Source organism: Octopus bimaculoides, chromosome 10, assembly GCF_001194135.2.
Source record: "Octopus bimaculoides isolate UCB-OBI-ISO-001 chromosome 10, ASM119413v2, whole genome shotgun sequence".
NCBI lineage: Eukaryota > Metazoa > Mollusca > Cephalopoda > Octopoda > Octopodidae > Octopus > Octopus bimaculoides.
Genome location: NC_068990.1, coordinates 64,501,281 through 64,515,395, shown reverse-complemented (window position 1 = coordinate 64,515,395; position 14,115 = coordinate 64,501,281). Strand labels below are relative to the sequence as shown.

The 14,115-nt window shown below is 34.8% G+C and overlaps 1 protein-coding gene across 3 annotated transcripts in view; it reads right to left on the bottom strand.

Annotated features, from left to right (window-relative positions):
• Nucleotides 1-14,115, bottom strand: part of LOC106879764 (syntaxin-6) — a 151,900-nt gene that overhangs the window by 13,335 nt on the left and 124,450 nt on the right. For all 3 annotated transcript variants that reach the window (XM_014929451.2, XM_014929449.2, XM_052971260.1), the window contains 2 exons: nucleotides 8,106-8,200; nucleotides 1,673-1,735 (listed from right to left, as the gene is read on the bottom strand). In XM_014929451.2, coding sequence (XP_014784937.1) covers nucleotides 1,673-1,735; nucleotides 8,106-8,200 — 158 coding nt within the window. The remainder of the gene's footprint in view (nucleotides 1-1,672; nucleotides 1,736-8,105; nucleotides 8,201-14,115) is intronic.

Sequence of the window (14,115 nt, the reverse complement as noted above, 5' to 3'; positions counted from 1 at the left end):
AGCATTATGTGCCTTAAATGCTCTTTGGATACTTCCATGTTAGAAACGGTTTTAATCAAAGAAATTATAATACTATTATTCTGTAAAATAATATTTAATTAGTTTAAATGTACACAAATGCATAAAAATAATTTTTAATTCCATAAGACATTCTAAAATACTATTAAATTTCATTCAATTTTAAAAAAGGTAAAATCGGACAGAACTTATGGGATGACCTGTTACTTGTTCTTCACTTCAGCTTTACTATTGCTCTTATTTTAGTGTCCTTTGATTGAAATGTTTCCTGTTTCATCCATTCTGGCTTTCTGGAAGCCAGAATGGACTAAGCAGAACAGACACATGGGATGGGGAGTTGCTGAAGAGGGCACAGGATGTGAGGAAAGATTTTAGACAAAGGACATTAAGATTAGAACAATATAATAAAGCTAAAATGAAGAACGGATATATAGTGCATGTGATTAATGGAAAAAAAAAAAGAAAGAAAGAAAAAAAATGACAATCTCAAAACATAACAATATCTGTTTAAACACATGATTTCACATCAGGAATCTTGCAAAACAAAAGACAAACATTTAAAAACATTCATAAATGTGATTTAAAAAAATGGACAGAAAGTAGAAATGATTCAGTGATTGAATCAAATAGGGTGTGAAGGAGGATAAAGCAGATGAAAACAATTAAAGATCCATAACTGATGAAAAGAAAACAAAAACAACTATCAATATTATTGATTAAAATCTATTTTCTCTGGTGACATATGTTTGCAGTATAGCACCTAATGCTCTTCCTGCAATCAACTCATCTATCAAGTTCACAATGTTTGACCTTACATCATCTTCCTGTGTCATCTTGGTCATTTATCTTCTATGAAGGATATCTTGTGACCTTTTAAAATATATATTTAAAAATTTTTAAATACTTTCAAAAAAATATGAGTTGAATAGTTCGGTGATTACTGAAAATGACATGTACTTCAATCAAAAGGCCATTTATAGTACAATCAATTCTATTCTATAAATAGAACATCTGATCTATTTTCCACTTTGCACTGAACAACCATCACATGGTTCATAGATTCATATCTGCAGAAGACATTTCTTTGTGTCTTCGGGCATTCATTTATTTATCTCTTATTTCTATGTACTTCCTATCACTTATTTCTGGAGGATATATATAAGAGCAGCTTAGAAAAGATATCTAGGCTAGACTAACATTATATCTTAGAGGAGATTCGATTTACATCAGCTTTACTGCAATAAACAAAAAGAATTAAACAACATGAGTTTAGTTACTGATGGTTAATGGTAAGATTTAAAACAAAAATATGAGTAGAGTACATTAACAATGAAGGACTGGATAACAATTTGGTTTTGGAATCTAGATGCAAGTGGGGAAGAGAGAGAGAAGCTGACAGACAAGAAGGGTAAACAAAGTAAAATTAGTTAGAATTGGATAGAATCAAGAATTAGAAAAACAGAGTAGAATATGTTGCAGTAATTATGCTACATGCAATGGTGGGACAGGATTTGAGAGCTTATTCAGTGAACCAAGTTTTGTTCCATCAATTCAAAAGACAAAAACTGACTTTGCAAGTCTCACAAAACTAGCCATTATATCTCCCTGCCTCCTATCAGTCCTTCTGGAAAAAATGGTCTATTGTAAGACTTACTTGTCTAACTTTTGCTTGTTCTTTTGACTTTGTAGCCGGGCTGGCCATATGATCTTTAATTTCCTGCAAGAAAATAATTTTGCTTTTATTTTGATTAGGACAAATTACATCTAAAACATTAATTTATAAAATATAACAGACTTTATTTTGTATGAAAATGAGCTAACAGGAATAACTCAGTGTCTAATTACATGTTTTGAATAACAATGATGAGTAATGGAAAATTAAATACTGTAAAAGATAAATTGTTGATATATTGTAATTATCTCTATTACCACAGAAGACAGAACAATTGCTCAGTGGCAATTAGGAGACCTCCAAATGAAAAGGGGAGATTATCTCAAGAATTAAGAATTCTTCAAAAGTGACATACCATTAAAGAATTGAATCAGATTGCCTCCAGACATTCAGATTCAATTCTTTATACATAAATATACATATACTGAACAAAGTCCTCTACATGGTCTGTTGACAGGCAAGAAATAACAGCCGATTATCTTCATGCAATTTTAATCGCATACAACAACGTATTGGCTAATGCAGTCCTAAAACGTTATAGACTATCTCTGAATAAAAGACAAGACGGCCATCCTTGGAATACCTTCAATTATAGTTATAGGTAGGCCCTTTGCTCAGTCAGGGCTCACTTGTAGTTAAACAATATCAAGAGAAATATCTGACACTAACCAAAACTAAACAGTAACAAAATGAAAAAAAATTTAAAATGCTGTGTCTATTAGTTGTAAATTTGTATCACTATATGTCAGGTTAGAACTACAAATTTGTAGTCCCAATTGCATGAAGCCTAGCAGATGGCTGATATGTATTTTATTGAAACTAGGAAATGTGAAAAGCTAAGTTGATCAAAAACATGGAGATTAAATTTATGAAATGAAAGCATTAAGCCCATTATTTTGTTATTTCGGTAACTTCACCACCATGGGGCCTAACTCAATGACAACCAACATCACACTTTAAAATATACTGAACAAAAAAAAAATGAAAACATCAATAATAAAGTGAATTTTGTTACTCTTTTTAGACTTTAATTTACATTTTTTTTTTACTTTTATTTATTTTCCAACTTTTCTGTAATGTTCTCTTGATATTTGTTTCAAATTTTGGCACAAAGCCAGCAGTTTGTGGGGAGGGGCCAAGTAGATTAAATTGACCCGAGTGTGCAACTGGTATTTATTCTATTGACCCTGAAAGGATGAAAGGCAATGTTGACCTCTGCATAATTTGAACTCAGAACATAAAGACAGATGAAATGCTGTAAAGCATTTTATCCAGATTACTAACGATCTCTTTATACTACAAAGATATTATATTCAACCACTGAAGAAAGCCACCATCAGATCTAGAATGATGACTGGCAAAATTTATGCATAGCTAGGTTTGTACCCACAACCCAATAATCTGTATTATCTTAAAATCAACATAGGCAAATAACTGGTTGAGACTAAATGAATTCTATGCTAATTATTCCTAGCAACAAACATATTCCATTTTTGACTGATTTGAGACAAAGTGGATGATTTCCAAAAAGTGTATCCCTCTAAAAACCACTACTTGCATAAGTGGTTGTTTAGCCTTTCGTCAAACTGGAGAGAATTGATCAATGACCATAGATATTCCAGCTGTAATCATCATGAGTTTTTTATGTGTATATAGGACCACATTGCCTAATGTGTCCTTTTCTTATTTAAGACAGTATGGTATGATCTGAAGGAAATTTCTAGTGTGACCTACATTCACATAGAGGTTTCCTCTTTGGGCTTGTGCATGACCGAATCTTTCTTTGCAGTCATCAGTCTGCAGGAGTTGAAGTTGAACATTAATTGTATAAACAATATCATACCAATCTGGGTGGGTTTCCCTATGCAATTGGAGATACACTGTCTCTGACCAATAACACTAACAACATTTCTGCCACTGCCACCACCATAGTAGTGCATTTACATTTCAACCAAACCAGAAATTAAATGGGAGCAAAATGTAGCCCTCTAATCTACTTAGCAAGGAAGTAACTCTAAATAAAAAGTGACACATCCAGTCCATGCCACAAAGAAAGTGGACGTTAAGTGGTGATGATAATGAGCAAGATGAATAATAGCAACATTACATTTTCAAGAACGTAATCTAAATTCCCACTGACATCACAACCACTATTTCCACTAATAACAACAGGTGTACATTGTTATGTAGTGCTTTCAGCATTACATAACAATCAATATTTTAATTTGTGTTTCAAATCCCAATACAGACATTGTGTCTTAGAAAAAAATATTTAATTTTACTGTGTTTTACATAATTGTCGTCATCACCATCAAGGTAATACACATCTGTTGCTATGCCAACAGACATCTCTATCCCACATCTACACTGCACCATAATCGTAACAGAAGGAACATCAAAGACAAGAAAGAACATTAAAATTTATTGTCATATGCATAAAACAACAAGGCAGTTTTATAAAGTTAGCTACCATAAACAACAATTGAAATAACACAATAACAAATAAAATGTCAAGTAAATTAAAACAGTAACAGGGACCAGTTCTGTATTACATTCCCATTCTACAAAAACATACTGCCATTAGAGCTGGAACAAAGACAATAGAGTAACATACTCTGTTTTACATCAACAGAACTGACAAGATACAAACAGTGACATAACAGACACAGATATAAACTTTAAACATCATTATATCCCATGTACATCAGCACCAATACTATATTTATTGTAAAGCAAATTTTGCCATTGCTGAAGGGAGCCATGATGAACTGTTTGATATGCTAGGAAAAGCAGTTAACTTTCCCTTAATCTTCATCCTAATATCTTAAAAGAAAGGGCACACTGGATAATATTGTGTGGAGTACACAACACCTGAAAAAAAAGATGGCATGTTCATAGGTAGATTCAATATTTTTGTCCATAGGACAACTTGAGTATGGCTGAAGTGGGGAGTGACAAAATGTGCACTACATCCTTAACACAATATCACTGGAAAATAATTCTTAGCTTTGCCTCAAACCCACAAACATGAATAGCTACATCAATAAAACATTTTCATTTTACTACACAATGCCCATGACCATTTCCAGGGCCACTGAGACTAGTAAGAGGTAAGAAGGATGTTCTCAAATTGGTAACCAGGTTTGCGTATTTACAACAGAGGGAACTCAAATAAAGGCATCCTTAAGTGTCTTTAGTGAGGGGTGTTAAAGTGAAAAACAAATTGAGTTTATCAGTGAAGAACTCAATATGCAAGTTGTTGTAAATACTGCAAAACATCTCATCTGATGCTCTAGAATTCCTGCCAAACCACTGGCCTGGATTTACATTTTTTTTCAACCCTGAAAGGATGAAAGGTAAAGGTGATCTTGGCAAGATTTGAATTTAGATTGCACAGAGCTAGAACAATTAGTGCAAAACATTTTGTCCTACACTGTATCAAATCTCCAATTCACTGTCCTATACATACACAACTATGCAGGTGTACTTTGTGTAAATAGATATCCATACATACATTGTATAATTTCACACATAACCAAATGCTGTCTCTTGATATTGATAATGATGGTTATATGTATTGTTTCAAATAAATCGTTAGTACTCTGGACGAAATGCTTAGTGGTATTTCACCTGTCACTACATTCTGAGTTCAAATTCCACCAAAGTTGACTTTGCCTTCGATCCTTTTGGGGGTGGATAAATTAAGTACCAGTGAAACACCAGTGTCGATGTAATCGACTAGTCCCCTCCCCCCTTGTGCCTATAGTAGAAAGGATTATTATTATTGTCATTTTTACACACATTTTTGATGTCAGCATGATTTGGATGGACTGTCTCAGTCCAAATCAATTCTTATTTAAAGACATTGCCCTCGTAGATGAGTCAGAGAACCAGGTCTCATTCATACATCCCAAGTTTTGGTATGGTTTCTATAGCTTGATGATCTTCCTAAATCCAACCTCTTTGCAGTATAAACTGGCCAGGTTTTCTTATGATACCACCACAGTGGTTGTCATGTCCTTGGAAAGACTAAAAGTCTTCTTCCTCCTATGTTATCGTTTTGCTAGTCACTTTACGGTGTCAGCCATAAAATTCACCCCATTCAACAATAATATCCTGTCATTTCATTCATCTTTTGATTAATTTCTAAAAAAAATCTCTTTTCACTTCAATCCTGTTTTCTCTTCTAACCTGTTTTCCTCATTCTGCTTGTGCAAAATATCTCTGCTTCTTACCATCGTTCATATTTCACCTTCTTTCTTGATTAACAATTTTCTTTTTTGTCCTATTTGCTTCAGCTTCATTGTTTGTCATATGATGACACTTAGCTCCATTTCTAGCATTGATTGCATTCCTTTCCCCCTGAGTTAATGTTCCTCATTGTTCTTGATCTTCCTCTCTTTATTCCATATTCTTATTTCTCCTCCTTTGCTGTTACCTCAATTTTACACTGTACCTTCTCTGCATCTATCTATTCTATTCTTGCTGCCATGCTCTATGATCACTTTCCACTGTAATACACCAAACTCCATTTCTTTAATGCAATAACTTAAGAAATACTTGATACCATATAATTGGTAACACTCGTATTGAAGACATACTGTAACATGTTCATTACAAAGAAGTTAGGAACACAGTTATTAATATGAAGATAGTTGGAAAAATTCCATATCTAAGACATCACATCTTACACAATTTAGGAAGAAATTTCAGAATACAGTTATTAGTAATAGATTGTTGGAAAAACTGAATCCATGGACATGCAGTAATACATTTCACAAAGAAAGTTCAGAACATGGTCATTACTATATAGATAATAGAATAGATAGACAGATATTTAATCTTCCCAACAATGCCCTACTCTAAAATTTGTGCATTAAATCCTCAGATACATAGTAAAAGAAAAAAGTCTAACAAACACTACAAGTATGAGCATACACACTCACACAAACACTAATGGCATATGAACATACACTGCTAATTAATGTGTGTATGCAAATAGCATTCATATGTGTGTACGTGTGCATAAGCCAGCAGCATTCACTTGAATCTCTCTCTCTGTCTCTATCACACACACACACACTTTTACCATCCCCGTCCCACAACATGACAGATTTTTTACACTACAGGAATCATTAGCATTTTAATATAATCTTCAGTTTTTGGTAACAAGAAGTCTCTTCCAATCTCAAAAGCCTTTCTTAAGATTCTTGCAGAATACAGGATGACACATCGCTGCAGGTTGACAACATGTGTCTCAATTCTAATATCTTTGAGCCTCTTAGGGGGTTGTACCCAAGTTCCACAAAAATGACTGTCACTTTTGATTTACACAGTCTCTTCATCTCTCTTGTTAAGTCTTAAAATTTCTCATTTTCTTTGGTGTCCACTTCTTCTTCTGCCTGGTACTGCATCTGGGCATTTATTATTATTATTATTATTATTGGTCATTTATTAGTTAACTGCCAGCAAGAGTGTCAAGGTAATGACTAACTTAGTAAAAGCAAATACTTAAAATATTTTTACATACACACGTATATACAGGTGATCAGCAAACGATATATGCATACATAAATATACATATACATTGTAGCTCTTTTTGCAGTTTCTCTCTTCCAAATTCCATTCACAGAGCATTGATCAAGTCAAAGCTATGCTAGAAGATACTAGCTTAAGGTGACATGCAGTAGAATCAAACCTGACACCACATGCCAACAGAGTGGATTCTTAACCATACAGCCATGTTTTTTTATGGGATAATTCCATATGCAAACCAGAGACTCATCTTATCAAAAACAAATCATTATATATATATATATATAACATCAACATATTAATTGCAGCCCCAGAAGAATTTTGAAAATAAAAGTGGCAGTTTATTATCGAGTTTTTGGGGTGAATATGGTTTATTTATATATGTCTACATGTATATGCATGTGTGTGTGTGCATGTGTGCACATACTGGGACAAACATGATTATAAAACAAGAACTGTTATGCTTCAAGTAAGTCCACATTGCCACTTTATCTGTGACCTCAACCAAAACTTACTGGTAAAGGATACATATGGGTGTACATATTTATGTGTTTCTCTGTGTGTGTATTTGCATATATAGACATTTATAAATATATATATATGTGCATATACAAACAGACACAAACACACATATATAAAATATATTTGCATACACACATGCATATATATAAATATCATCATCATTATCATCTGCACAAGCGAGATCAATGAAAGGTCATTCACCAGACTGTAGTGCAATGAAGTGTAATTATAACAAACAGAGAAGAGACTGGATAAATGTGACAAGGAAAAGCAAGAGAAAAAAGAGATAGTAAAAAAAGTAAGTTAGAAACCAAATGAAGCAGACAATAGAATAAGGAAAGGCAAATAAGATACTTACCCTCACCACCTGCTTCGTCTTCTCTATGAAGCCTCTTCTCTCTCGCAATTCCTCATCAGTGATTTTGAATTTTTTTGGATTCTTCTCCACAATACTTGGAGATAGGTTAAAGTAAATAACAAATTGAACAGTAGATGTGCATTAGGAGGAAAAGAGATGCTATCAGACAAACAAGTGATATAAGTGGAGGAGAAATAATGGTTTAATGAATAAACAGGCAAATGGACAGATGGACTGAAGATAGACAAGTAGATGAACTGAAGATAGATAGGCAAACAGACAGATGTTCAGACAGATTAACTAGCATACTGATGAAGCAAGTAATGGCCAGAAGGACAGACAGACTGACAATTAGGCAGATGACCTAACAGAGGGAACTAATGGAAGCTCTGAAATACCAACAAACATAAGTGGACAGCTGAAAAAGGAAGCAGTGTGTGTGTGTGAATATATATAAGAGAGGGTACCCGAAAGAAACTGGTATTTTGCAATGTTATTTTATTCACTTAGTTTTACATGTTTACATTTTTATTGCCTTCAAAGTATTCTCTATTTGAAGCAATGCTTCGGCCCAGATGCATTTTCCACTGTTTGAAGCAGTGCTCAAGATTTTGAGAAGTGATGCCTTTTAATGCCACCATCGTTTTTTTCCTTCACCTCTTCCACATCTGCAAATTCCATAGCACCAGCTTTCATCACCAGTGATGATCTTCGAAAGTGCATTCAATCGTGACTGATTTTGATCTTCTATGAACAAGCAAGGCACAAATTTTGCTGCAACTATTTTCATTCACAATTCCTCACTCAAAATTCATTGGCAGGAGCTCCAGGACACACCAATCATATCAACAAGTTTGTTAATTGTTCAGTCCTCCAAGATCAGTTCATGAATTTTCATGATGTTTTCATTCATTCAGGAGGTCACTGGTGACCCTGAACATGGTTGGTCTTCAAGCAACAAGTGAAAACCACTCACAAATTTGTGTTTCGTTCATGGCAGTGTCCTTGTAATCTGTTTGAAGCCTGACAACTATTTCGGTCTCCATTTTCTCCAGCAGAAAACAGAATTCCACAGAAGCACGCTGTTCCTTCATTTCAGCTGTCTCGAAAATTGATGAACTGGGAAGAAGCACTGCAAAACGATGATGCACCACGTAGCAGTATGACTTCACCCGATGCCACTGGTCGGCAGACTGAAGCCTGAGGGTTGCATAAAGGGGCTTCTAGCAGTGGAAGTGCAAACTACAATGGGCTTGTCCCACAGAGAATGTTTCTAGTTACTTTTGGATACCTCTTTGTGTATATATACATATATATGTGTGTGTGTGTGTATATATTTACAAATGCAATGACCAATCTTAAAGACTATTGGATTTTACTCACAAGGTATTGGAATCTTATATGTATACCATTCTACCTAAACAATGGATTTACAAATACAATATCCCTACATTCACTCAATATTTCCTATCTTAACTAAACTAACTATTGTTTAATCATCCTCTCACACCGTCTCCAATGAAGGGATATAATAAATATCCTGGAAACAGCTGTAAGACATTCGATTTATAAATGTTCTATATTATACACGGCCTTGGTTTTTTATCTCATTACAAAAAGTATATCCTATATATATGTGTGTGTATATATATATATAAATTAATGTATGTATTTATACACAGATGCTGGCATATATAATAAAAATCTTTTTTTATTTTATTTTCTTAGTTTATTTTCAATGTCTTGTAAAACAACCAATTGAATTTGAGATGTATAATTGAAGAAACGTTGGGTTTCATACAATATATTGCATACTTTTGAAGCAGACAATCATTTCAATGTAGTCAGTCAGAAAATTATAGGCAAAGATAGAACAGATCGAATTATCTAGTAAAGGATTATATATGTGAAAAAGCTATTGTGATCTAATATTATAGGACCATTTCTAGTGTGATGCTGATTCTATGATATTTACAGATAAACCTTTGTTGAAAGCAATTTTCCACAACTGCTGCCTATCACTAAATTTAGTAATAACAAGCAGCACACCCACGAGGATTATTCTTGGAAACAACTACCACAACAATCAACAATAAACTGTCATTAAGGAATAACATTGCACAATCATTCACACAATGATACAAATATACACCCACACTTGAGAGAGACTTTGAATATAGTCTCTCTGATGCAATTGTTTGCGATAACAACATAGATTTCTTCAAACTGAAAGCACTATTCAATGGCAAACATCAACACTGCCATACAAACAAGAAAGGGAAGGACAAAAGAGATACAAAATATCAAGTTGCCAAAAATGATATTCCCAAAGTTTATTTAGATAGTAATTGTATCAAGGCACATTACAAACCTTATACAGATGGTTTAGCAAAAACCTTACAAACAGAACAAGTCAATATTATACAGTTCACAGCCTATAGTACTTCCAAAGTATTTTGAGAGAGAAAGAGAGATTGTATGTTTGTATGATTTACATCAAAATTCACTGCACTACATGTGCTATTCTTATTTGTAAATTTACAGCATGAGTAAACATTTATTCACTACATTTCAATACTGACCACAACTTTCACTATATTTAGATCTAAAAACTACCCTCTCTCTCTCTACACACACATACATATGCATGTGTATACACATACACACCATGTTTAGGTTTAAAAACACAGCCTATATGATACCTAGATAATACCAAATAACCCTAAATTCAAATAAAAATAAACAATTTTGATAGAGTTCGTTCTAAAACCATGTTACATGCTGTTTCATGGGCCTCAAATCATGGATATAATCCTTGTCTAATGGTAATCTCCACCTTGGATAGCTTGGTTATCCGTCAATATTCAACAAAGAATCTTGTTACCAATAAAAACCCCAATAGTCTACTGTCTCACCAACTGCATAGAATCTCTTCTTACAGTGCAATCCTGACTGACAATGGTAACTTTACTTTGTGTATCAAAAAGAGTCTTGTCCTCTTCCTTTGGATGATCACTCTAAAAAGCAAGTTTTACATATTTTACAAATAATTTTCTTTCAACTCATTGAGCCTCAATAATCTAAAGACATCATCATCAATTCATGTCTGTGTCCATGCTGACATGGGTTGGAAAGTTTGGCAGGAGCTGGTAAGGCTGTCATCTGCACTGGGCTCTATAGTCTGTTTTGGCATATTTTCTATGACTGGAATTCCTTTCTAACACCAATCTCTTTACAGAATGTACTGGGTGCTTTTTATGTGACACCAGCACCAGTACTTATTACATGGCACCAACACCAATAGGCTCGCCAAATAACTTGTAGGACAAAAACTCCCTCAGTTGGGAGTGGACAGGAGTATTGATGGGGCGGTGGCTTTGTGCTAGTTGATGAGAGATTAAAAGTATAGAGGGGCAGGAATAAGTGTCTTGCTGTAGAGTAGATATGTGAATACTCCAATTGAAGAGGAAAAGAGGGTGAGTTAGAGAGTAATATAAAGAGAGCAAGTGAGTCAGAGAGTAAGTTAGAGAGAGCAATAGTGAGAGAGATGGTGGTGAAGATGTGTCAGGATATGTTCTTGGGGTGGGTGGGGGGTGAGGATAAGCGAGGTAATACAGAGGTTTGGATTGGGTGGGTGAAGATAGAGGCATTTGAAGCAAATGATGGAACAAAATACAGGTGAGGCTCAGGGTGTGGGGCTAGGGTACGCGAGAAAGCATGGGGATGTGGTATGCACCTACACTGCACTCATGCATGCACACACACACACAAACACACACGAGGGTGTGCTGAAAAGTTCATAGACCGACTATGAAGTAGTAATGCTAGAGCTGTGAAATCTTGCATGCATTAATTTCAGCTCTTCTTGTTAATAACTGCATTGTTCCTTTTGAAATAAATTGTCATCTAACTGCTCAAAGAACACTTCAAAAGTAACTAGTAGCAATTTCTCTTGAAAATGGACAAAATTTGCGAATGTCATGTTCTTGAATACCTGCAGTAAAAAGGTTTAGCCCCTAGGACATTCATGCTAACATGGTTGCTACATTAGGGGATGATGTTCCAACTTTATCAACAATGTAAAAGTGGGCAATTGAATTTAGGAGGGGAAGGGAGACTCTTGAAGATGACCCAAGGTCAGGATGTCATGCAACTGTCACCGCTGAGGAAACCACTGACCATGTTCACCATATGATGGCTGACAGACTATTAATCAAATAGCCAATACTATTAGCATAACCTGTGAGAAAGTTAAGAATATTCTGCACAGCAATTTTGGCATGATGAAGGTTTCTTTTGCTTGGTGGGTGTCATGTTGTCTGACAGCTGATCAAAAGTGCACAAGGCTGCTCACATCACAACAGAATCTGACATTGTCTGAGGCAGATATAGCTGGCTTCCTAACCTAGGATGTGTGTTGGATTCATCACTTTGAGCCAGATGCAAAGACAAAGAGACAATCAATGCAGTAGAAACACCCCTCTTCACCTGCTCCAAAGAAGGCCAGGGTTGTTTCATCTGCAGGGAAGGTGACAGCCTCAGTTTTCTGGAATGTAAAAGGCTTTGTGTTTATTGACTATTTTCAAAAGGGCCACACCATCAATGGAGAGTACTATGCCAACTTGCTGAGGCACTTACAAAGGCTATTAAGACCAAGTGCCCAGGAAAACTGATGAAAGGGGTCTTGTTTCATGAGGACAATGATCCAGCACAGAAGCTTTTGGTTTCAATGACTGGTGTGTGTGACTGTGGCTTTGAACTGGTTGCTTAACCTCCCTATTCTCATGATTTGGTCCCACCTGACTATCATCTGTTCTACAACATGAAAAAAAAAAAAACTTGGTTGAGAAGCAATATTGCAATGATAATGATGTCATATATGCTGATGATGACTTTTTTGACCAACAAGATGAAAGCTTCTTCACCAATGGGATCCAAGCACTGCAACACTGATGTAAGAAGTGTGTGAACTGCAGAGGGGGGGGGGGCTATGCTGAAAACTAAACCTCATTTGGTCACATTCCATGAATGTCTTGGACAGCCTATGTACTTTTCAACTGACAAGAAGAAAGAAAAACAAAAGCGAAACACCCAAGAACAACTAAAGAAAACTTCAAAATAAAAATAAAAACAAACACCAGGACAAGAAAGACCTCTAATAATGAAGAAACCAGAAATAGAAGAAAGAAAAAACACACACGGATGTGTAAATTTTACCTCAAAGTTGTCTGTTGGCACAGAGATAATGATACAAACTGTGATTTTATACCTAGTTGTATAAAACACTGCTGCATATCAAGTTCTACATCTTTTACTCCCTATTTACATAATTATTTGTTACCACTTAATACACAAACTAGTCTTCACTGAAAAAACCATTCAGCCCCATCTACTCTCTCTCTTACTACAGAGTCTTCTTAACTTTTGTTGCTTTCCACCAGAACTATTAATTTATCTGGAGGAATAAGGCACATTTTTAAATGATTGATTCTGTGTGTGTTACTAGAAGAAACCAAAGTTCATATGACACACATTTCCAAATTCCATGAAGTAGAAAAAGAAAAACACAGCAAAATGAAATAATGCACCCAGTGGAAAACATTTCTCAAAGTTTACTAGATATTATATGAAAATGTATTCAGTATTTCTTTCTGGTCAACAAAGGCTGAGAATCATGTCCTCTTGTTGCAACTTGTAAACAACTGTCAGTCTTTGGCTTCTTCTATCTCAGACAATTACAATGTTATGAGCTTAACAGCAACAAAAACATCAACGAAATACAAGAAAAAAAAAACTTGAAAAACTGAACTAAAAATCGTATTCTTTCAATTGTTCTATACACACTAGTAATTCCTAAATTTTGTTACAGCATGAGTAAATAAGTTTTCAGATGCAGAATTAATTCATCATTTGCTATATGTTATAGTGAACCTTCAATGTTTTTTGACATTACAGTACATAGTACAAGTGAATTTGTATGTGTGTGTGTGTGTGTGTGTGTATGGGGGGG